Source organism: Protopterus annectens, chromosome 6.part0 (assembly GCF_019279795.1).
Source record: "Protopterus annectens isolate FY-2018-M chromosome 6.part0, PAN1.0, whole genome shotgun sequence".
NCBI classification, from domain to species: domain Eukaryota; kingdom Metazoa; phylum Chordata; order Ceratodontiformes; family Protopteridae; genus Protopterus; species Protopterus annectens.
The window spans coordinates 1,937,983,629-1,938,009,641 of NC_056737.1; the positions used below are offsets into that span (position 1 = coordinate 1,937,983,629).

At 43.2% G+C, this 26,013-nt stretch overlaps 1 protein-coding gene across 4 annotated transcripts in view; it reads left to right on the forward strand.

Annotated features, from left to right (window-relative positions):
* NCKAP1 (NCK associated protein 1) overlaps positions 1-26,013 on the forward strand; it is a gene marked incomplete in the record, with an annotated part of 2,707,503 nt that overhangs the window by 2,555,079 nt on the left and 126,411 nt on the right. For all 4 annotated transcript variants that reach the window (XM_044075245.1, XM_044075246.1, XM_044075247.1 and 1 more), the window contains 1 exon segment: positions 16,085-16,194. In XM_044075245.1, the coding sequence (XP_043931180.1) occupies positions 16,085-16,194 (110 nt within the window).

The following is a 26,013-nucleotide window of genomic DNA, read 5'->3' on the forward strand; positions in this document are numbered from 1 at the left end:
AGCAAGTATCTATCCCGGCAGAGTGCAACCTCCCAAACATCTCTGATGCTCAGGTGAAGGCCACCCTTTCCAAAGCAAAAAACACTGCTTCCATGGGACCAGATGGCATCCTGGGTTGCGTCCTACATGAACTCCAAGAAGAACTAATCCCTAAAGTAAAACTGCTGTACAATCTCAGCCTCACTACAGGATATGTGCCCACAGAATGGCGTACAGCAACAGTGGTCCAACTCCACAAAGGTGGTGCCTCTGCGGACCCTGGAAACTATCGCCCCATAAGCCTGACTAGCCTAGTCTGCAAGGCTATCGAGAGGATCATCATGGAACTCATAAACAAAGACATTGGGGACCTACAGACACTAGATCCTACCCAATTTGGCTTTGTCAAGGGCAGATCCTGCCTTTTGAACCTGGTCGACTTCTTCGAAACAGTCAACAAGGCCATAGATGAAGGGAAGGTAGTCCACACAGCCTATCTGGACCTCGCAAAGGCATTTGACACAATACCCCACTCGGGCATCATAGATAAGCTATCCAGCCTAAATATAAACCCCTATGTCACAAGATGAGTCGTAAACTGGCTCAAAGACAGAACCCACAGAGTCAGAGTTGCTGGAGCCATGTCAGACTCGAAACCGGTCACAAGTGGCATCCTACAAGGTTCTGTCCTGGGACCTCTCTTGTTCGGTATTTACTTTTCTGAGGTACAGGCCAACGTGGGAGGACTATGGCTCACCGAGTTCACAGATGACTGCAAACTGGGCGCCATAATCGACTCTCCAGCTGACACAATCATCCTTCAAAAAGGTCTCGCAGAGACGGATAACTGGTGCCAGAGCCATGGTCTAAAGCTAAATGCCAAAAAGTGTATAGTCATACCCTTTGGCAAAAACAATGTGCCCACAAATTACCACATAGGTGGTAACCCATTAAGTACAGAGAAAGTAATTGGGGATCTGGGGACCCAGGTTGATAGCAATCTCTCCTTTGACAACCACATTGCCAAAGTGGTTAGAAAGACCTTCTACATAGCCCACCTCATCCTGAAAGGATTCACATCTAGATCAAGAGAGGTAATCGTGCCCCTTTATTCATCCCTCATCAGGCCCATCATAGAATACAATTCCCCCTTTCAGATGTACCTTACCCGACACCTGCAGCAATTAGAAAGACCCCAAAAGTACCTCACCAGGAGGATCAAGGGACTCAAACAGATGCCATATTCTGCTCGGTTAAAAAAACTCCAGCTCTACTCAGTTGCATACCGCCTACTTCGAGGCGATCTATGCCTGACATATAAAGCTATGTCCAACCCAGAATTAATGGACATGCTCCACCTCAGTAAATCTAAATCCCTTAGAGCCACGTGCTCGAGGGACTTGAACCTCAGCACAGAAATAAATAGAACATGCAGTAGGGACAGATTCATAACCCAGAGGCTCCCTTAGCTCTGGAATAGAATTCCAATTCATGTTAGGCAGAGCACCTCACTGACTCTCTTCAAGAAGAATCTTGATGAGTGGATAGGGGATCGTAGGTTTGTCCCGGGGATTACTTCCGTGTCACTATTAGAGGCACAGTAAACTAAACTTTAAAAAGGGCACAGTATACTCAAATCAAGGGATGGCGTAAGCCAAACACAATCGGGCTAGGCTTATAAATGCCCCAGGGCAGATAGCCTAGTATGAACCTATAAACCTATTAGCAAGGTTCTTCATGAGAGTACTCCACTGGACATTAGCAGTTCAGTGGTCCATTCTATACCAAGCTTTGTTAGTTCCCATGAAACTGTTTTCAGTATGCAGGAATCATCTGCAGTGGTGAATGCAGATGACCTGTTTCTATGCAGACCCTTTTCTCTTCCTTCCCTGATAACCACTGTGACCTCGGATGCTTCCCAGTGTGGGTGAGGGGGTATTACAGAGGAAAGATGATGCAAGGCATGTGGGTCATCCATCGAGACCATTCTGCTTATCAGTGTTCTAGAGATGAGAGCCCTCCTTCTAACTTTGCAAGCCTTTCAGGACATTCTCCCCCTTGAGATGATTGCAGTTCATACAGACGACATGTCCGTAGTGTGGTACATCAACAAAGGAGTAACCCGTTTATATCCATAGTGCAGGGAGGCCATGGAAATTTGGGAATTAGTGATATCTTCAGACCGCTTTCTAGTTGCAATGCACATTCTGGGGAAAAACAGCATCCTAGCAGACAGACTCAGCTGATCTTTTCTGAATCCTCATGAGTGGTCCCTCAATCAGTCAGTAGCAAACAAGATTTTGGCTATTGGGGCCAATCTTTTTGCAACCTCTTTGCTTCTCCCCAGAACTTCAAGTGCAGCAAGTATTTTGCTCTGATCGCCCTGAAAGGGGAGTCACCGAGGGATGCTGTAGTCCATGATTGGCATCCCTGGGTCTTCTTTATGCTTACCCTCCTCTTCCTCTGATCCCGAAATTCCTTCAGAAAGCCAACAGGTTGAAGAACTCGGTAATCCTATTGCCCTTGTCTGGCCTCATCAGGTGTGGTTTCCCTTCCTTTGGTCTCATCTGAAGTAGCCGCCTTGGATAGTAGATCCCAGACAGGATCTCATATCTCTTCAGTCAAGCATTCAGCCCCCTCAATCTCCATGCCGTATGGTTGACCGCATGGTTCCTCTGCTTCCAGTAATTATAAGAAAGTCCAGGCTCACCCCTTCAGACCATGATATAATCTTGACCTGTCAGAGGACTTCCACAAAGATGGTCTACAGCAGTAAGTGGAAGAGATTTTCTATCTGGGCTTTTAAAGAGAATATCGACCCTTTTTCAGCCCCCACTTCAGCGTTCCCCCTTTTCCTTAATAATCTTTTTCAAGAGGGACCCAGATGTTCTTCGTGTTTTACTGTTGCAGTCATTACATTTGGGTAATCTGCTGGCAGGTTGCCCTCAGTCGGCCTGATTAACAAAGTCTTGGGTCCTGTGTCAGTTGCTGTCCCTTCTTCCATGATGTCAGGTCATCAGGGGTATAAAACGTGGAGCTGACGCAATTACATCAGTCTTTCTTGCCGTGCGGTGCCTGAAGCAGAAGCAGTTCGCAAGTGCCGGTCGGCTGATTCCTGAAATTTTCGTTTTCGAGTTTCAGAACCAAAGTCTTCAACTAAAAAGTTAAGTACCCCGTTGGGGAAACTTTTTATTGCTCCTTACCGATGTCAGTAAAAGTTAATAATTGCATTACTTGTGGGAAGCAAATACCTCATAAGGATTTTCATTTGTACTGTATTCCTTGCCTAGGCCCTGACCACAACGTACCCTGCTGTCGGTTTTGTGCTAAATTTAATCAAAGCACTGTTAAACGTTGGTATATTTTTGCTTCTAAATATTTTGGCTCATGCTTTAATTATCCAGAAATGTCATCGGTTAGCAATCCAACTACCGGAATACCTAAAAAAATGCAAAGAAAAAGACAGAGACAGGCTGTCGAGGTCCAAAACTGACGACGACGCTTCTCCTAAGCCAGTCGCCAGTACTGCTTTCGCAGCCTCTGATACCCTCTACTTCTGATTCACAGGCCTCTACTGAGACCCATTCGGAGTCCGGTATGCCATGTGATGCTTCAATTACGGAACCCGCGGATGTCTCTACCTTAGATGGGTCCGGAGCCGCTGTGCAGGCACCGACTTCTGAGGGTGTTTTCAGGCCTACAGATTTGTATATTAGACCTATGCCATCTTCAAAACTAAGGCCAAAGTCTAAATCTATGTCTAAAAAACTGACGCCTGGGCCACATGTGCAGGCCCCTATGCCTAAAAAACAAATGATCAAAATGGCTGAAGATTTAATTACTCTGATCAGGGGTAGCCAACCACCCCCTTCTAAGAGGCCTAGGCAAGACATTGATTATGAATGTTCTGAACAGGATTCTATTTCTGCTGACTCTTCTAATGAACAGGATTTGTCTATACCTATTTATGAGGACTCTGATGCAGAAGATTCCATTCCTTCTGCTTCTCCCTCTGAGGATTTTTCTTTTGGGGAAACTTTACATACCTTACGGGATCATTTCCACTGGGAAAGTCAGGATTTCTCTGAATCTAAAAAGAGACTTGGGGATTTTTTTCTTCTTCCTCAGCATAGGCCTTTGGCTATACCTCCTGTTCTAGACATTGTTGATGATGTTTTTTTCAGAATCTAGTATGGCTCCTGATTCTCTTCCTCCAGCTCCTTGTAAGCCCGACAGATACCATAGCGTTACTGACTCCCACAAATTCCTTTTCAAAAATCCTATTGCAGATCCTGAAACCATTTCTCATGGTCCCAAGGGCATTAAGGCCTCTACTGCTAAAAATCCTACCCCTTCTGATAGAGATTCCAAGGCGCTGGATAGATGGGGTAAGAAGGTTTATACTTCTGCAGCCTTGGCAATCAGGGCTTTAAACTGTCAATTTCATATGCTTAAATATCAGCAGCATATCATGAGACTGCTTAAACATGAAATTATGTTAATTTCTGACTGTGTGGAAAATAAAGATTTACAGGATTTATTGCATTCAGCTGAACAAGTTGGAAAACATAGTTTGCAATGTGTTTTTGATTCTTTGGGGAGGCCTCTTGCAGGGCTGCTGTAACTGGGTCTGTGCTAAGAAGTCATGCTTGGCTCAAGGAGCAAACTCTGCCTGATCATGTTAAAGCAAAATTGTTGGATGCTCCTTTACAACAGGACCGTCTCTTTGGTAATAAGGCTGAAGAAGTTTTAAAAAAGATGGAAGATAAAGCTAAATCTATGCAAACTGTGAAAGATTTCTTACAAGTGCAACCTCCAAGATTTAGTAGGCACGGGCCTACTAAGAACTGGTCCTTTCCAGTTCCTTCGAGAGCCACTCAAGTCAAACCCGGACATTTCAAACGCTCCAGGTTTCAGTCACAAGGGACTTTTAGAACAAAACAATGGGGTGCCTCCTCCTCCAAATCTGGAAACAGCAAGGCACCTCCCTATGGTAAGCAGTCTCAATGACTTCCCTCTACACTTACCAAGCACTTAACTTTTAGCCCCCCCTTTGTGGGGGAAACTGGCACTTCATGCAAGAAACTGGCAACTTATAACCCTGGACAAATGGGTTTTAAAAATAGTATCCCAGGGATACAGATTTCATTTCCACACGTTGCCAATCCCAAACGGATGGCCAGACCTGCCCCCAAATCAGTGGGCAGAGGCCCAGAAACAAGTACCGTCTCTCATGAACATGGGAGCTATTAAACCAGTCCCAGAAGAGGAAAAGGGACAAGGTTTCTATTCAAGACTTTTTCTGGTACCCAGAAAAAAACAAATCACGGCGTCCAGTCCTGGACTTATCTACTCTAAACGCATTTCCGGACATTCCAAAGTTCAAGATGCTGACTCTTCAACAGTTACTTCCTATGCTAGGCAAAGATGCCTGGTTGGTAACTCTAGACTTAAAAGAGGCTTACCTGCATATCCCAATCAGGGAATCTTGCAGAAGATACCTCCGCTTCAAAGCAGGCTATTTACATTACCAGATCTCTGCACTGCCCTTTGGCTTATCTACTGCTCCCAGGGTCTTCACAAAGTGCCTGGCTCCAGTAATTGCATTTTGCAAGTAAAGAAATATTCAGATATATCCATACCTGGACGATTGTCTAATTCAGACAGAAAACAGGGACATTCTTCAAAACATCTGGTGTTTGTAAAAAGTGTTCTAACTTGTCTAGGGTACACCATAAACGAAAAGAAATCACAACTGGTACCCTTTCAAAAAATTACATTCCTGGGTGCAAGCTTGAATACAATTGCCCAGATGGCTTACCTTACGTCAGAAAAGCAAATTCATTTGGTAACTTACTTCAAACAAGTGGCCACAGAAACCCTGCTATCTGCAAGACAAATTCTGCAAGCCTTGGGGTTCATGGCCTCCTGCATTCTTCTAATTCCATATGCAATACTGCATATGAGGAAACTTCAGTAGTACTTAGAATTTATAGAGTCAACATAGTCACAGCCTGGGAACAATGATTCCTATCATACCTTGCCTGCAACTAGAGTTCCTATGGTGGGCAGAAGCCTGCCACCAAAACAAGGGATTGCCATTCATTCCATCCCCTGCCGCCCAAACCCTAACTACAGACGCATCAGACTATGCTTGGGGGGGCTCATCTGGCGGGGAAGTGTATTCAGGGCAAATGGAGCTCAAATCAAATGCACCTTCATATTAATCAAAAAGATGCTAGCTGTTTAAAATGCACCGACAGCCTTCAAGGACTACCTTCATCCAGGACAATTAATGATAAAGACAGACAACACCACAGTTATGTGGTACATAAACAAGCAGGGGGGTGCACACTCCTACCCCCTTTGCAGACTAGCCATGGGATTGTGGAACACGGCCTTGACTTATCAAAAACAAATACAAGCTCAATTCCTGCAAGGAAAGTTGAATACTCTGGCAGATGAACTAAGCAGAAAACTCATGGACCCACATGAATGGAAACTGGAACCACGGATTTTCAACATGTTGACACGCAAATGGGGGAGTCCAGACATAGATCTTTTTGCCTCACCCCTGAACTATCAGTTGTTCAAATTCTGCACAAGAACTTATCACAAAAAAGCCCGGAATGTGGATGCTGTATTATTCAGCTGGAAAAACCCATCAGTCTATGCTTTTCCTCCTCTGCCTCTGCTCTCCAAAGTTCTACTAAAAGTCAAACAGGACAAATCAAAAATGATTTTGATTGCTCCAGACTGGCCTCGCCAACACTGATACCCACTCCTGTGCAGTGTGTCACACCTTCCACCTGCCTCAGACACCTTACTTACTGTCTCAGCAGAACAACCAAATTCTGCACACTCAGCTCCAAAGTTTGAATCTTGCAGCTTGGCTAATCACCTAAATTCACCCTTAGCATCCCTCAGCAAATCTGTGATGGATGTCATTTTATAGGCAAGAAGGCCTAGTACTAGAAAATCTTACGCTGACAAATGGAAAAGATTCTGTGCCTGGAATTAATCACAGGGGATAAGCACAACAGTGCCCAGAATTCCTCAAATTTTACAATACTTAACTGAGATGCTTCACAAGGGCCTGTCCTTTTCTTCCATAAAAATCCATGCCTCAGCCATTTCAGCTCATTGCAACACAGAACCTCCCCTCTTCTATCATCCTCTGTTAAAGCAATATCTCAGAGGGGCAAAAAACTTAAGACCACCCTGGAGTGCTCCAACCCGTGCCTGGGACCTCAATTTTGTATTGGAAAAACTCACTCTCCCTCCTTTCGGGCCAGCTGCTACTGCAGATTTAAAATTTCTCTCCTGGAAAACAGCTTTCCATTTAGCAGTCACTTCAGCTAAAAGGATTTCCGAATTATAGGCTCTTATGGCAGTGGAGCCTTTCATTATTTTTCATGCGGACAGGATGTCTGTCAGGACCAATCCATCCTTCATGCCTAAGGTGGTATCCATTGCGGCTCTTAATCAGACTATTCATTTGCCAACTTTCTTTGCCAATCCACAGAACAAGGTTGAGCAGATTCTGCATTCTTTGGATGTACACGGACACCTTAGATTTTACTTAAACAGGACAAAATCTCTAAGAAAATCTGAACAACTACTGGTGGCATTTGCTGCAGGGGCAGAGAGAAAGGCTATTTCAAAGCAGACTATTTCCAAGTGGATAAGCCATTGTATTCAATGTTCGTCATGTTTCACTGTTGCAGTCATTACAATTGGGTTATCCTGCTGATAGGCTACCCGCAGTCGGCCCGAGTTCCAAAGTCTAGGTCCGGCATCGGTTGCTGTCGCCTCTTCCCTGACGTCAGTGCGTCAGGGGTATAAAAGATGCAGCTGACGCCATTTTCTTCAGTCTTTCTTGCCGCGTGGTGCCTGAAGCAAAAGCAGTTCGCAAGTGCCGGTCGGCTGACTTCTGAGATTTTCAAATTCGAATTTCAGATTCGAAGTCTTCATTAAAGCTAAGTACCCCATTGGGGAAACTTTTTTCTTGCTCCAGACCGATGTCAGAAAAAGTTAATAATTGTATTTCTTGTGGGAAGCAGATACCTCATAAGGATTTTCATTCTTACTGTATTCCTTGCCTAGGCCCTGACCACGACGTTGCTAGTTGTCAGTTTTGTGCTAGATTTAACCAACGCACTATTAAGTGTCGGTACGATTTTGCATTTCATTACTTTGGCAGAAGATTCAATTCGACTCCCATGTGGAGCTGACTAGTCAGCTGGAAACTCAAGGTATTGGACACTCGGAAACTATTCCCTCAGATGGGTCTGGAGCCGCTGAGCAGGCATCGGCTTCTGAGGGTGTTTTCAGGCCTACACAGTTATGTGAAACCAACTTCAGCTTCAAAGGCAAAGACTAAAGCAGCTCTAAAGACAAAGAAACAAGTACAGCATTCTCCTGGACAGGCCACCATGCCTAAAAAACAGATGCTTAAAATGGCCGAAGACCTAATTACTTTGATCAGGGGTTCCCATCCCCCTCCCGATAAGAGGCCTAGGCAAGAGATAGAATATGAATCTTCAGATCAGGTTTCCATTTCCTCTGATTCCTCTTCTGAACAGGAATATTCTCTTCCTCACTATGAGGATTTTGATGCTGAAGAATCTGTCCCTTCAGCCTCTCCTCCTGAGGATTATTCTTTTGGGGAGACCCTGCATACTATGAGGGAGCATTTCCACTGGGAGAGCCAAGATTACTCAGAATCCAAGAAAAGGCTCAGAGACTTCCTTTTTTTACCTCAGCACAGGCCCCTTGCTATCCCTCCTGTTTTAGACATTGGAGATGATGTATTTTCAGAGTCCGGCCTGTCTCCTGACTCTTTACCACCAGCTCCTGTTAAGCCAGACAGATACTACAGGGTTCCTGATTCACATAAATTTCTTTGTAGAAACCCTGCTGCTGACCCAGAAACTATCTCTCAGGGTCCCAAAGGGGTCAAGGCTTCCACTGCAAAAAACCCTATCTCCTCTGATAGGGATTCAAGGGCCCTGGACAGATGGGGGAAAATATTTATACTTCTGCTACCTTGGCTGTAAGAGCTTTAAATTGCCAGTTTCATATGCTTAAATATCAGCAATATCTTATGTCACTGCTTAAACAGAAAATGTTGACAAATTCAGAATGTGCAGAAAACAAAGAAATGCAGGATTTATTGCATGCAGCTGAACAAGTGGGAAAGCATACTTTGCAATGTGGTTTTGATTCTCTAGAGGCCTCCTGCAGGGCTGCTGTTACAGGTTCTGTCATTAGGAGGCATGCTTGGTTAAAAGAACAAAATCTGCTGGATCATGTTAAAGCAAAACTATTAGATGTTCCATTACAGCGTGATGCCTTGTTTGGTGTTAAAGCAGAAGAGGTGTTGAAGAAAATGGAGGACAAAGCTAAGTCTATGCAAACAGTCAAGGATTTCTTGCAGGTACAGCCTCCCAGATTTAGCAGGAACTGGCCTACAAAGAATTGGTCCTTTCCAGTGTCAGACAGGTCACAAAGAGGCAGATATAGATGCCCCAGAGGCAGATCACAACCCTAAGGCTCATACAGGCCTAAACAATGGGGTGCTTCTACCTCCAAAAGCGGAGAGGAAAAATCACAGCCATACAGGAAACACTTTCTCCTGCCAGCACCAAGCACTTGTCCTCTGGCAGCCCCTTTGGGGGAAAAACTAGCACTTTTTTCACAAAATTGGCACATGATCACCCAGGACAAATGGGTCTTAAATATCGTATCACAAGGCTACAGGTTCCACTTTCACACCCTGCCAAGGCCAAACGGTATGCCAGACTTGCCACGCAATCAATGGGCAGAGGCACAGAAACAAGTTTCATCCCTCATGGACATGAGAGCCATTCAGCTAGTACCACAACAAGAGCAGGGACTAGGATTCTACTCAAGGCTGTTCTTGGAGCCCAGAAAGGACATAGCCTGGAGACCAATACTGGACCTGTCTATCTTAAAGACATTCCTGGATATTCCAAAATTAAAAATGTTAACTCTGTAGCAGCTTCTGCCCATGCTAGGCAAGAAGGCCTGGCTTGTGACTTTAGACCTAAAAGAGGCATACCTGCATGTCCCAATCAGACAATCATGCAGAAGATACCTCAGATTTATAGCTGACTCAATGCGCTACCAATTCACTGCACTGCCGTTTGGCTTATCTACTGCACCCAGGTTCTTCACAAAATGCCTGGCACCAGTAATTGCATTTTGCAGACAAAGAGGAATACAGATATATCCTTACTTGGATGACTGCCTTATTCAAGCAGAGAACAAGGACATTCTACTACAGCATCTGGCGTTTGTAAAAAGGTTACTAACAGGTCTAGGGTACACAGTAAATGAAAAGAAATCAAAACTCGTACCCTCTCAAGAGATAATATTCCTGGGTGCAAGCTTAAATTCAACTGCCCAGATGGCTTATCTCACGCCAGACCAACACAGACAACTGACTACTTATTTCAAAATGTTGGCAACAAAGACCCAGTTATCTGAAAACAAAATTCTGCAGGCCTTGGGTTTCATGGCATTCTGCATTCTGCTAATTCCATATGCAAGACTGCATATGAGGAAACTTCAATGGTATCTAAAAAGTGTTTGGACTCAACATTGCCACAGCCTGGAAACAATAATTACCCTCATTCCCTGTCTGCAACAGGACTTTCAATGGTGGGCAAAAGCCTGTCACCACAACACGGGACAGCCATTCACCTTACCCACAGCCAGGCAGACATTGACAACAGATGCATCAGATTATGCCTGGGGGGCCCATATGGCAGGAAGATGTATTCAGGGCACATGGTCCGCAAGTCAAATGCATCTACATATCAATCAAAAAGAGATGCTAGCTGTTCAGAATGCCCTGACAGCCTTCAAGGGTCTACTTCATCCAGGACAACTACTGATAAAGATTGACAATACTACAGTCATGTGGTACATAAACAAGCAGGGAGGAACACACTCCTACCCCCTCTGCAGGCTAGCCATGAACTTGTGGGACACAGCATTGACTTACCAAGTAGATCTGCAAGCACAATTCCTGCCAGGAAGGACAAATACTCTGGCAGATGAACTAAGCAGAAAGCTAATGGATCCCCACGAGTGGAAATTGGATCCACAAGTCTTCAGCATGATAACAAGGACCGGGGATGCCCGGACATAGACCTATTTGCCTCCGCTCACAACTACCAACTACAGAGATTCTGCCCAAGGACTTATCACAAGCAAGCATGGAAAGTGGATGCTCTATCTTTCAGCTGGAAAAATCTAACAGTATATGCCTTTCCTCCTGTGCCTCTCCTCCCCAAGGTACTCCTCAAGGTCAGACAAGAGAAACCAAAAATGATACTGATTGCCCCAGACTGCACTGGTACCCAATCCTAAAGAGCTTGTCTCAATGCCCGGCTTGGACATTACCTCAAATTCCTCACTTATTGACCCAACAAGACAGTCAGATACTGCACAGCCAACTCAGGACCTTAAACCTGGTAGCATGGCGGATAATGTAGCCATTCAAGACACACCTCTCTCTAAAGCAGTGATGGATGTTATTTTGGAGTCCAGGAGGCCTAGCTCCAGAAAATCTTATGCAGAAAAATGGAAGAGATTCTGTGCTTGGAACCAGGCACAAGGTATTGACACGATTGTTCCAAATATTCCTCAGATTTTGCAATACTTAACTGAGATGCTTGATAAAGGCCTTTCCTTTTCTTCAATTAAAATTCATGCCTTTACAATTTCAGCTCATTACAATAGAGAACCACCTATTTTTTCTCACCCATTACTAAGGCAGTACCTCAGAGGGGACAAAAACATAAGGCCTCCAAGGAGAGCACCAATACCTGCATGGGACCTCAACTATGTCTTCGAAAAATTCACACTGCCTCCGTTTGAGCCAGCCTCTGTAGCTGATATAAAATTCTTATCCTGGAAAACAGCTCTGCTCCTAGCAATAACCTCCGCTAGACACGTCTCAGAGTTACAGGCACTCATGGCTGTGGAAGCTTTTATCATTTTCCATCCTGACAGGGTTTCTCTGAGGACAAACCCTACATTTATGCCTAAGGTGTGTAACCAAACAATTCATTTGCCTACCTTTTATCCAAACCCACAGAATAAGGGTGAGAGAATTCTGCATTCTTTGGACATTCACAGGCAGCTACGCTTCTACTTGGACAGAACCAAAGCTTTCAGAAAGACTGAACAACTAATAGTGGCATATGCTGCAGGATCACAAGGGAAGCCTATCTCAAAGCAGACTATTTCAAAGTGGATAGGCCACTGCATTCATTTCTGCTATTCACAGCATGGCAAATCAGTGCCTAAGAGCATTAGGCCACATTCAACCAGAGCAGCAGCCACTTCAGCAGCCTTCCTCAGAGGAGTACCAACCAAAGACATCTTAGAGGCTGCAACTTGGAGTTCAGTGCATAATTTTACAAAGCACTATCACTTAACTCTCTACTCTAGACCTGGGGCAGGCTTTGCCACTGCAGTTCTGCAGGGCCTGATAGCCTCTACTAATCCTATTTAGCACCAGCCTCCCAACCTTAGCTTTGGGATTCAACCCAATTGTAATGACTGCAACAGTGAAACACGATGAACATAGTACAGTTGTGTACCTACCATAAATGTAGATGTTCGAGTGTATTCACTGTTGCAGTCCAGGTTACCCTCCCACCATCCCCCTTTTTCTTTGCTGGGACTTTTCTGTACTTCTCTGTTCTATACAACCTATGTGGTGTATTTGCTTGTAGATGAAGAAAAAGTTTTTTTTTGTACATACATGCTTATTGGCATAATTTAGCCTACCATTTTAAGGGCACCTGACATCTGGGGCAAGAAAAACTGAAGAAAATGGCGTCGGCTGCATCTTTTATACCCCCTGGCGCATTGACGTCAGAGAAGAGGCGACCGCAACCGACGCCGGACCTAGACTTTTAAACTCGGGCCAATTGCGGGTAGCCTGCCAGCAGGATAACCCAATTGTAATCACTGCAACAGTGAATACACTAACATCTACATTTATGGTAGGTACACAACTGTACTTTTCTGCTACATACACCATGGTAAAACTATCCCCCAGGGGATCAGATCTCATTCCACCAGGGCTGCATCTACTTCTACAGCCTTACTCAGAGGTGTTCCTACCAGAGACATTCTAGAAGCTGCTACCTGGAGCTCAGTTCATACGTTCACCAAACATTACCATTTACCTTTCTTCTCTAAATCCAGAGCTGGCTTTGCCACTGCTGTCCTGCAGGGCCTTCTAGCTGGTCTTAATGCTGTATAAATCCATCCTCCCAATCATAGCTTTGGGAATCTACCCAATTGTAATGACTGCAACAATGAAACACGAAGAACATAGTACAGTTGTGTACACTTACCATAAATGTAGATGTTCGAGTGTATTCACTGTTGCAGTCCTCCTGGTTACCCTCCAACCCCCTGTTTTTCTCTTACTATACCTGTACTTTTCTTTACTATGCTTAAAAGCCTTTTTGGTGTATTTGGTTTTGTTTGGAGGTATATTTTTGTGTTTTTAATTATTTAAATATTTGGCTTCCCATTTGGGGGGCACCTGACATCTGGGGCAAGAAAAACTGATGTAATGGCGTCGGCTGCATGTTTTATAACCCCTGACGTCATGGAAGAAGGGATAGCAACTGACGCAGGACCCAAGACTTTGTTAATCAGGCCGACTGAGGGCAACCTGCCAGCAGATTACCCAATTGTAATGATTGCAACAGTGAATACACTCGAACATCTACATTTATGATAAGTGTACACAACAGTACCTTTCTCCACCATTAAGTTTCAGCTGGCTGCTATATCCAATTTTCCTGCTGGGAAGGAATCTTCCTCTCTTTTCTCTTCCAGATTAGGCATTTTTGAAGGGTGTTTTTCTTTTTCCCCCCCCCACACACACACACACCTCCAATTAAAGACCATTCTCTTCCTTGAGATCTCACATTAGTGCTGCAAGGACTTGCCCAGAAGTCCTTTGAACAAGTGGATAGTTGTGACATGAAATTTCCCTCTTTTATGCCCAAGGTAGCAATGGAATCCAGCATTGATCAATGAATTCAGTTACCAGTTTTCTTCCCCAAATTTTCAAACAAAGAAGAATATACCTTGCCACCTTCTAGAGGTTCGCAGGCAATTTTTTTTTTTATCTCCACAGACAAAAAAGTGTAGGAAATCTTATCAGCTCTTTGTCTCCTCCTCAGAAAGCCATTCAGGTCATAAGATTACCTTAGCCAGATGGATTTTGAATTGTGTTTCCTTCATTTATTCACAAAAGTTTATTTCATTACCTCAACTACCCAAGGCCCATTCCACCAGGGCTATGGCTACATCATCTGCCTTCTCTTCCAGGACCTCAGTTGATGAGATTTGTGCTGCAGCTACCTGGTCTAAGACTCACAACTTTGTCTCTCATTATAAGTTGTGTATTTTTTTCTAGGGGCAGGGCATCCTTTGGCTTAACTATGCTCCGCACATCCTTCCTTGAGGACTGCCCAGGAGTTACATAGCTGGGGATTCTGACCCATCAGTGAGGAAGAATGAAAAGGACAAATTCTATGTTTTCTATTATTATTATTCTTTTAATAGAACATGTTATACTGTAGGGCAGCAAACTCGATCTGGGGAGTTAGAGAAGGTGTAGTGCATTATGGGACGAGCGGAGTAGCTTGAGATTTGGAGGCGAAGTCTGGAAGAAATGGCAAAATCACATCCGATGTTGGATCTGATACCCATCAGTAAGTAAGAAAGAATGAAAATGGACAACACAGATACTTAGTTATGGTAAATGCATCACTTTTAATTATGCTAATTCAACCTAATCTCATTTTCTGTAAATATATGATAATTTTGAGAACAAAACCTTAATTTATGCCTAAAGTGGTATCAGAGTTTACAAATCCTTAATTTATGCCTAAATTCGTATTCAATTTTACTTGAGCCAAGCTACCCATCTTCTAGTCTTCGTTAAGGAACCTAAAAATGAGGGAGAAAGGATTCTTCATACTCAAGATGTCCACAGACAACTCATACTTGCATGACAGAAATAAAACCAATAAAACCTTTAGAAATTCTGATCAGTTATTTATTTCTTATGAAGTTAAGAAAGTGGACGACCAGTGTCAAGGTGGACAATTTCTGAATGGTTGTCCCATGTTATTTACTTTTGTTACTTCCACAATAACAGGTCATTTCCAGGTACGGCCTTGGCTTTTTCAGTGACTTTTTGGAAAGTGGAGGACCTAGAAGTATTCAAGAGAGAGCAAGTTTGGTCCTGTATGCTTGATATACCTTTACAGAGCATTGCAAACTAGTCTCCTTTTCTTGGTGTTCAGCTGGCTTTGTTAGGACGTTTCTCCAGGGGCTCCTGGACCCTCATACTTCCTCCCATTCTTTCTAATGTTTGGTTTTCTACTAATATATCGTAGGCTACTGGAACAGTTCTGTAATGATGAACGTATTACAGTTATATAAGTAAACTTGTAATAGTAGATTTTCAAATAGATCACAGGGGGTGGGTTTGTCATAATGGTTAAGGTCTTCATCTTATAGACAGAAGCTACATGGTATAATTCTGATCAGATCTTATTGGCTAGACTTAAAATGGCCCATCAGGGCATTTAGCCTATTATTCAACCATGAACTATAAACTTATGAACTGCTGCAATAGCCACACCTTTACTACACACACACACACACACACACACACACACACACACACACACACACACTGTCCGACTGTTATATTTTGAGCAGAATATAACACCAATAGGTTAACCTACTGAAGTAGTATTGTATTTGAATGGCTACTACTGAACTTTCTGTTCTTTACAGGGTTTCAGTAGAAGTGGCTCAACATTTTTACATTGTGTGTGTAGCTTTGTTTTTCATTAAAATATTTTATGATTACATACATATATGTGTATATATGTGCGTGTGTTTGTGCTTGTGTGTGCATTTGTATATATATCCTTCTAGTGTTATTAAAATCTGCATTATTTTAGAGGTAGTAGTAAACAGTTGCACTTTGCTTTGAGGTTTCTTATATTTTTTTTCGGCTTAGGACACTGCAACAACATCCACTGTTTGGCTAAAGCTATAAACCAGATTGCAGCAGCCTTGTTTACTATACATAAGGGGAGTATTGAAGATCGTCTCAAAGAATTTCTGGCTGTAAGTACAGTAGAAACATCTGCAAGAATTGTATAGCATGTGAGATGTGTTAAGTTTTTCCTGTGTCCCTGTTATTCCTTTTGATTTCTTTAATTACATGGAATCTGCATAAAGGATCTTAAAACCTTTGTTTTAGGTTTTGCTAGACGGTAGCCTATAATATCACTGAGGATAATAGAAATGGGAGAGAGGAAGAATGTACATATGGCTAATTCAGTTTTTAAGTACCCTCTGCTTGCTTTTTTCTTAGGGGGCAGCTATATGCAGAGGACACATTTTCTTAATTACAAATTATACTTTCTCCATACAAAGTGATATACATTCAACATTCAAAGAGATAATACCTTGGTAGTTTTTTTACTTTGTGTGATGTTTCTGTGCAGTCCAACTATTGATTGAAGACTGTTAGGTTTGCATATTTCACATTACTTTTTTAAGATTTTTTTTCACTTCCCTTGCATCAGATTGCCAATATTTGTTCAATCTAAGTAATATCACACAAGATTTATATGACCTTTGCCATCTTTCTTTTCTGCTAGATGTAAAATCTAGCTGGAGTGTTCCAAACTGCAGTCTTTGTCAAATACTGAATCTTATACACTGGAGACCATTACTGTATAAATGGAGTAAATTAGTTTTGCAGAATACCAGCAAGCCAGCATTGTTATGAAAAGAGTGGCACAATGGGGTGAGCAACTCGGGCATGGATTATATGAAGCTTAATATCACTGATTGGCAGAGTGAGTACGTTTTTGTAGCTAAATTGTCCCTCACTGAGTGGTCCTGGGACTGCTCCTCTTTGGCTTTTACTTCTCTGGAGTAAAGGCCAATGTAATTAGCCTCTGGATGACTAAATTTGTAGATGATTGCTAATTAGGAGTGGTCATTGAATCACCCACTGACACAAATGTTCTCCAGGAGGGGCTGACACAGGTAAATAGCTGGTGCCAGAGCCCATGGACTAAAATTAAATGCCAGGAAATGCATAATAGTATCCTTTGGGAAGTCATCCACCCCTGGTAACTGTCATATTGACAACACACCAGTAAGAGTTGATGCAGTAGTCAGGGACTTGGGGACACACACAGACAGTAATCTAGCCTTTGACCATCACGTGTCTACAGCAGTGAGGAAATCATTCTGTGTTGCGCAACTTATAAATGAAGGTATGACCTTTAGGTCCAAGGAAGTCATGGTTCCACTGTATTCGGCATTTACCAGACCTATTATTGAGTACAGTGCACCCTTTGGCATGTACTTAACCAGGCATATCTATCTAACAGTTGGAATGTCCAGAGATGGTTCCTTACTAAAAGAATACAGGGCATAAGTAAAATGTCTATGCAGGCTGTCTAAAGGCCCTGTCCCTGTATTCTGTCTCCTATGGTCTGTTGAGGGGAGATCTATGCACGGCATACAAGGCATTATTAGACCCCACTCTGATGGACCTCCAGCATATCCGCAAAACGAACAACAGAATTATCCATTGTAAAGACTTAAACCTTGCCTGTGATATAAGTAGGATCTGCTGAAGAGGCTGGTATGTATCCCAGGGGCTACCCCTTCTCTGGAACAGGCTCGCCACTTGGATAATTGGATGGGAAATACAAAATTCATCCCTAGCTTGGCATGTATGTATGTAATTGACACAGGCAGACTGTAAATGGTTCTGACACAGGCAGTCACATAGTCCCACTAAATCTACGCCACCAGAATCGACACATAGTAACACAAAAACATCTGCGGAGGCTCTCAGTAATAATCTGTCTAAGCAACAGAGACCTCCAAAGCAGAAACACAAGCAACCTCCATCCCCCAACACAACCCAAATGACACATAGCCCACAAACTCGGTGTGCCACTCAACCACAGCCAATAAGGCAAAACAACGTACCCAACACACTAGTCATAGGTGACTGTATAGTCAGGCACACTGATGTCCCACTCACCAGGTTAAACAAGGAGAAGGTTACTGCCAGCTGCCTGTCTGGTGCCAGGATCCGCCACATAACCCACGCACTCAGATCACTCCACAACAAGTACAAATATGACTCTGTCATTGTCCATGTTGGTGTGAATGACCTGAGACGTACCTCCCTGGACTACATAAAAAGAGACATGGAAGACCTCTCTGATCTTGTAGCCCAGGCAGGTATGACTCTAGCCCTGAGTAATATTCTGCCATCGCCCAGAATGATACCATAGTACAAGGACAAAATGATTGACTTCAACAATTGGCTATGCTTCTGTCATTCTAAGGGGATCCAGTATCTGTCTGCTTGGGATGACATGGTCGACAGACCACGATGCTTTGCCAGAGATGGCCTGCACCTGTCGCCCCTGGGATTCCGGATACTGGCTAAGGCTCTTGCTGCCCCTATAGTGCCTTTTTTAGGCAAGGTTCAAATTACAAATTCACCACCATAACAGGAACAGGCAAGCAAAAAGTGAGGGTAATGCTACTCAGTGCTAGAAGTCTAAATCTCAAAATATACTCACTCGAGACACTCCTTAAAATGGAGAACATCGATATCTGTGCAGTGACTGAGACCTGGTTCAAGGCTCCAGAGAGCACCCCTGCACTACCAGGCTATAACTCATACCACACTTTTCGGCAATGTAACCTGGACCGAAACACCAAAGGCGGAGGTGTGTCCATATTCATTAAGGATATCCACACCTCCAGGCTAGTTGCTCAGCACAATGCATCCGAGGTTACCCAAGTGCAACTAACTCTGGGCAAAACTGCAATCCAAATTGTAGTTGCTACAGATCTCCCACCATGCCCCAGGATTCCCACTCCTCTTTTCTTGATGTACTGGAAAATGTTAGGATTCAACCAAACACCCTAATAATGGGCGACTTCAACTACCCCACCATTAACTGGGAAAACTACTCGTGTACTAGCTCTACGCTTTCTGGAATTCATAAACTCCAATGCCCTGTATCAACTTGTCCACACCCCACCAGGGGCAACAATATCCTAGACCTAGTCATTACCAACATGAGTGACCGGTGTTCCACACTTGAAGTCAGCTCCTCGTTGGTCCGATCCGACCATAAGCTAATCACCCTTGATATCCACATCCCGCCCCCACCCCCCATTAAGGAAACCACAGTAAAAAAGTTCTCCAAAGCCAACTTCATGCTTCTTAAGACAGAAGTGGTGAACTTCATGACACCCATGCAGATGGACAATACAGTTACAACTGCTGAATCCTACACAAATGCACTCTATAAGCACTTACACGAGTGCATGGATCGTGCTACTGCAAACAGAACCAAGACACTATCCTCCAAAAAAAGGAAGCCAATCTGGTGGTCCCCTGCCATAAACAAACTGTACAACAGAAGGAAGAAACTGTTGCAAAAGAGAGTAAAATCCCATGAGTGGAGGAGCTCCCTGGTCAGCCTCAGTAAGAAGCTTAGATCCCTTATAAGATCCTCCAAAGCTAGCTATGAAAACAAAATTGCCACTAATTCCAAGGACAGCCACAAAGCATTCTATAGCTATGTCAAGAATCTTGATGGCAACACCCAGATCTGCTCTGAGTTACAGCACAAAGGCTCAAAAATTAGAGAACCAACTGATATTACCAACATCCTGGCAGATAGGTTCAGTGTTAACTTTACCCCCCTCTTACCCCCTAAAGAGCCCATATCTATACAGGAAGAATGCAGAGTCCCTGTAATCACAACTATGCAGGTAAAAACTGCACTCTCTAAAGCCAAAAACACAGCGTCCATGGGACCAGACAACATCCCAGGCTGTGTTTTGCACGAACTTCAGAACGAACTGGCTCCCCACTTACGCACCATGTTCAGTAATAGCCTCGCTCAGGCTTTGTGCCCACTGAATGGCGCACAGCAACAGTTATCCCACTCCACAAAGGGGGAGCCACCACTGATCTCGGGAACTATCGACCTTTTAGCCTGATGAGCTTGGTCTGCAAGCTCATGGAACGTATCATCATGGAACTCATAAACAAAGACATTGGTAACCTCCAAACTCTGGATCCCACCCAGTTCGGGTTTGTGAAAGGCAGGTCATGCCTCCTGAAGCTGATTGACGACTTTGAGGCAGTCACCAAAGCCGTAGATGAGGGTAAGGTGGTTCACACAGCCTATATTGACCTTGCCAAGGCTTTCGACACCATTCCCCATTCTGGAATTATAGCTAAACTCACTAGACTAGGTATAAATCCCTACGTCACAAGATGGGTTGCCAACTGGCTCACTGACAGAACCCACACTGTAAAAGTTGCAGACTCCAAATCTGACCTTAAAGCAGTGACAAGTGGAGTACCACAAGGTTCCGTCCTGGGACCTGTCCTGTTTGGTATCTACTTCTCTGAAGTACAGGCTAACAGGAAGGCCTCTGGCTAATGAAGTTCGCAGATGACTGCAAACTAGGAGCCATAGTCAAGTCCCCAAATGATGTAGAAATCCTACAGAAGGGCCTCGCTGAGACAAATGCCTGGTGTCAGAGCCATGGCCTCAAGCTCAATGCCAAAAAGTGCAGTGTGATCCCCTTTGGTAAAAACTCTGTACTCTGGACAGTAGTCTCTCTTTTGATAGTCACATCGCCACAGTGGTCAGGAAGTCCTTCTACGTGGCACACCTCATCGTAAAAGGGTTCTCATCAAGGAAAAAAGAGGTCATTGTTCCCCTCTGCTTGACACTCAGACCCATTATAGAGTACAACGCCCCTTTGGAATGTACCTCAGAAGACATCTGCAGCAGCCGGAAAGGCCACAGAAGTACCTCACAAAGAGGATTACTGGCCTCAAATAAATGCCCTACACTGACTGCCTCAAAAAACTCCAGCTTTACTCCATAGCATATCACCTACTCCGAGGTGATCTCTGCCTAACATATAAAGCTATATCAAACCCAGAGCTGTTGGACATGCTGCACCTAAAGAAATCCCAATCCCTCCGAGCTACACGCTGTAGGGACCTAAACCTTGTCACCACAATAAACAGGACATGCTGGAGGGATAGATTCCTGCCCCAGAGACTTCCCATACTCTGGAACAAGCTACCCATCTATGTCAAGCAAAGTTCTTCATTAGCACTCTTCAAGAAAAATCTTGATGAGTGGTTGGGAAATAGGAAATACACCCCGGGGATCACTTCTGTGTCTGCTCAACAGTGGCACAGGAAAATAACTTTCTTGGGTGGCGTAAGCCAGGGAACCTTGTTGGCTAGGCTTACTTAGGCCCTTGGGCCGATAGCCTAGTACCTACCTATGAACCTGTGACTGTAAATGATTCATCTCCCAGGCCTCTGCTTGTAAATGTTTTACCTCCCAAGACCCTGCTGACACTTATCAGGGGTACCAGAACTTGTCAGAGAATTGGGATGCTTGGCTTGGCTTAATGCCCTGTGGTCATTGCCCTAGTAAACACATATGAAACTGTGAACCTAAGAAATTCTTAAATCTATCTCCAGAAGTGTGTAAGTTCAGTTATAGGTCATGGATTCCTTAAAGATCAGTACTGGCCCACTCTCCATAAGGATGCATCCCAAAAAAGCTTTTTGCCAACTTAAACACAGTTTTAGTTTTAAATGTGTCAGCATCCTGGGATGAAGCGATATAGCCATTTTTCTTCTTTGTTTTTTTTCTTCTGATATCTAAAATGAAACCAAATGCCTAATACTAGAAAATCATCTCTCATAAAAACAGACTCAGTTGTATTTCTAATTCAACAGGAGAATTGTTAATGTAGCATCTACCTTAGCTGCAATGTTTTGTACTTTGTTTAATGATGGCCTGGCCTAATCTTTAAAGATGTACTTCTCAGGGATTTCTTTCTTCTTCTCTTCTGAGTTTCTTTACAGCCCCTAAGTTTTATATGTGTTGCTTGTCTCTTGGACTTTACTATTGTTGCTGAAAAGTTTACTTTCCCTTCCTTCAGCTTGCCATATAAGCAGATTTCCTAGTTGTATTGCTGACGAGGCATTTTCTTTGTATTCGTCAACTTAGCCAGACAGAAATGTGCATTGCAGGCCTTGATAGGTGAATAGCCTTTTACAGTTTTACACAAGACAGTTTTTTTTTCAGGAAATATCTTTTATGACCAAGGTGGTCTCTGGTTCTTGAGAACAAATCTGTACAGTCACCCATCTTCTTATCACAAAAAAAAAAAATGAAAATGTATTCAATGGTTATACTTAAATGGGTCATTCTGATATTACTTTGAAGCAACCGATCCTTTAGGTAATATGATTAATTGTTCCTTTCTTCTACAAAAGGGAGTTAGGAGTGCTGAGTTACCAGATGAACCCTTTTCTCCAAATGGTTATGTAGCTCCATTGCATTTTGCAATGATAAATACAACATAAGCTTTGACTGGAGAGATTTTAGCTCACTCCAACAGGTCAGAGCTCGTTTGTAGCCTTCTTCAAGAATCTCAGAACTATTTTTGTGGTAGGTACTTAGCATTTCACACACTTTTTTCTATATATTACATTCATTGCAAAGGTAGAGAAGGATTTGTTACAGCTCTCCTGAAAGGCATACTTTAGATAATCTACTCACTTGGAGACCTGAGAGTACACTGCTTGATGCTGTGCTGATTGTACAATCTCTGGCAGTATTGATCCATATAACGAACCTAAGTTTTATATGAGGAAACTTGCCTAAATGGTAAATGTTCACATGTCAGTGCAGCAGGATCCACATTCCTTTCCAATTTGCCTGTGATGGTCTAGTGTTTATCATTATTTTAACTCATTCAGTATTACGAGTTTTCATTGAGTTTTATGAGTTATTTCTTCATCACCACTTGGTGGCAGACTTGATTAAGTATGTGTTTTGAAGTTTTTGAAGCATTAATTTTGTAGGCAGACTTGCTTTTACTGATTGTTGCTTCTAATGCTCATTTAGCTATTCAGAAGAGCAAGAAATTCTGCTCCCTGTCCAGGCACAAAATAGTTTTGAGAAGGTTAGTTCATTTTCCTTTATGACTGGGCTGCCTTCTAAGGTCAACTGTGCATTATTGCAGCTGTAAACCCTTAGGGACATATGTATACTGGAAAGGTCTGGACAGATAACCGAAAATCTGATGATGTCCGCTTCATTCTCGCTCACTGATGGGTCACATATCCGACCCTCTGATCTGTCTCGGCCACATTTCCCAGACTTCACATCTTGATCTTAAACTCCTCCCTCTTCCCACAGTGTACTACAGCATCCCTAGTTCCTTAGATCTCGTTTGCCGCCATGGTGGTCAGATGAAGGAATCCAAATCTCGATCTGTGAGAACTTTAATTTGCTTATATTTCTTGTCTATTTTTTGTTTTTCTGTTCTTCCTCCCTCAGTTATGAAAGAGTAAGTGTATGTGTTGCAGTTGTGTATTCCCAGTTCCTTGCAGCTTCTGTTGGTGAATTTTAATAAGTGGGTCGGCTGTAATGTGTATCGCGGTCCACTAGTTCTGTCAAGTCCTTTGTATTTGTCAGGGTGCAGATGATTCAGCTCAGAATGGGTTTGCTTTTGTGTGTGAGCTGATTGCTGTCTTTTGCTTATAGTTAAAAAATAAATAAATAAATAAATAAATAAAACTAGAGAGAAAAGCTATATTAAGCAGTGCTGTGGACTTGGTCATGTCACTACTGCTGATTGCTAGTGGGTGTGTGATGCTTTATTGCTGTTTGTCTATTCGAGGACTTTCTTTTGGCTGTTCATGTTTTCATGTTGTTTCTGGTATGCGAACTGTTGGCGCTGAGGCATACCTCTCAGCTGTATAGATTTCAACAGAATTTTCAGTTTATATTTTTGCCTCATTTTTAGGTCTGTCTCTCATAAAATTGTGATTTTCTGGCAGTTCATTGGCGAACCACTAAGGGTTGTAGTCCGTAAATAATGACAAACATTTGACTTTTAGACTATTTACCCTTCAGAAAATTCATGCTAATGCAAAACTTGTTATTCTATCAACTTTCTAAGTTACAAGAGCAGTCTTTAAAAAGTGCCCTTATTTTTGGGTTTCTTGCTGTAAGAACTTGAGAGGTATACAGTGAGGTCAGATGGTGGCCGACACCTAGTCTCCGTTTGTGTTGTCCATTTGTTCTTAATCTCTGAGGGTGTGTTGTGATGTCCTCGGTTGTCTGAGGGTGTGTTGTGATGTCCTCGGTTGTCTCAGAGAACCAAAGAGCCAAGCAAAGTTCAGCTGCTCCACCTGTACATCCTTTAAAAAAAAAAAAAAATTCTGAGCAGTTCTGACAACTTCCTTATTCATGACTTTGTACAGTGGTTCTTTAGGGGCTCAACTCCCCTTTGGAATAAGTAGCTGAAAAATAAAATAAATGTAACCACTTTGCGGAACTTCTGATCCTAGCCCTCAGATCTGAAGATCCAAGGTCCTTCCTGGGTTTGATAGGTTGGTTGTGGCAGTCCTTCAGTTTACTGTTTTTTTCTTAATGGATCCAAGAACCTTGGATCCTACCTGCCTTAAGCAGAAACTTTGAACTAGTTTTCAAATCTTAGCGGAAGCCTCGGATCCAAGATTTTCAAATCCTGTCTGTCAGATGTTGCACCTATAGGTCATGATTGACTGTTTTTTCTCAGATCCAAATCATCTGGATCCAAACGGTACTGAGTTAGACCTTTGATCCAAGGTCATCTTAGTAGACTGAGACCAGTTTTTGGATTGCACACTTCGGATCATACCTCTAATCTGTCCAGTTTTGCAGAACTGTTTCTTTTTCTGGATCTGGAGCCTTCAGATCTGACGCTTTTGGGGCTGATGAGTCTCTCTCCTCAGATCTCAGTTTTTAAGATACGATGAGTAGCAGACTGCAGAAACGGGCTTCTCGGGTCCAATGTCTTCAGATCCAGAGTGCTCCACTAACGTTGAACTTCCTCGGATCCAAAACACCCCTCGGATCTGATGAGCTTCCTTTTTCTTGGTATTTATTCCGAATAGGGCACTTTCACAGTTATTCTAATGTCCTCTACTCTGACAGCACAGGCGACTAAAGCTCTCCCTCCTGTAATCTTTTTCTAGTTGTTACAACGTTGAGAGGTCGATTGTTTGCCCTTCCCTTTTTCCATGACTGGTAATGTGGGGGCTTGACAGGAGAGTCTGCTTTGTTAGATTTGTGGCATGGTTTGAATGCTGACCTTCTTTTCCCTTGCATCTGGAAATCTTTATTCCTGGTTTAGCACCTGTGTTTCTAATGGGGACATGCTTTCTGCCAATGGTCTTATCTTGAAGCATTTTCTTGCTGTTATCCAACTTGGCAGAGATTTAGACTAGTAAATATCTAGGTACCTAAGGTGGAGATTTCTGAACGCATCCACTCTGTCATGACTTCATTGGATGCTTCTCCTGTTATACCTAGTCAGACACGGTTACCTAGGCAAAATGTGTGTATTTCTCATCAGCAAATCCCTACATAGTCCCACCACATAGTCTGCTGGCCTTTTTCTATCCCGAGCACTGTAGCCCAAAACCTATCCTGTCTTTTTTTCATAACCTCCTTAGGACTGTCACAACTGGAGAGATGATCTTCTCCTTTCTCTCTCTTCCTTTCCCTTTCTCAGCGGTCAGGACTTGCTGTGATCTAAGTCTCCTTCCACATTTGACAGTCTTGCTGTATATTTAGGTGGCGACCGGTTTCTCAGTATTAGAGACAATTATTTAGCCCAGCATGTTCTTTTTATAGATTTGCTCCTATGACAAATCCCAGATACCTTCCCACATGCTCTTTGCAGTGTTATCTAATGGATGTAACACCTTCCTTTCCCTACGTAACACTCCTGTCCCAGTAAGATGCCAAGGAATCTCCTCAACCTACCATTGTGTTGCCCTCT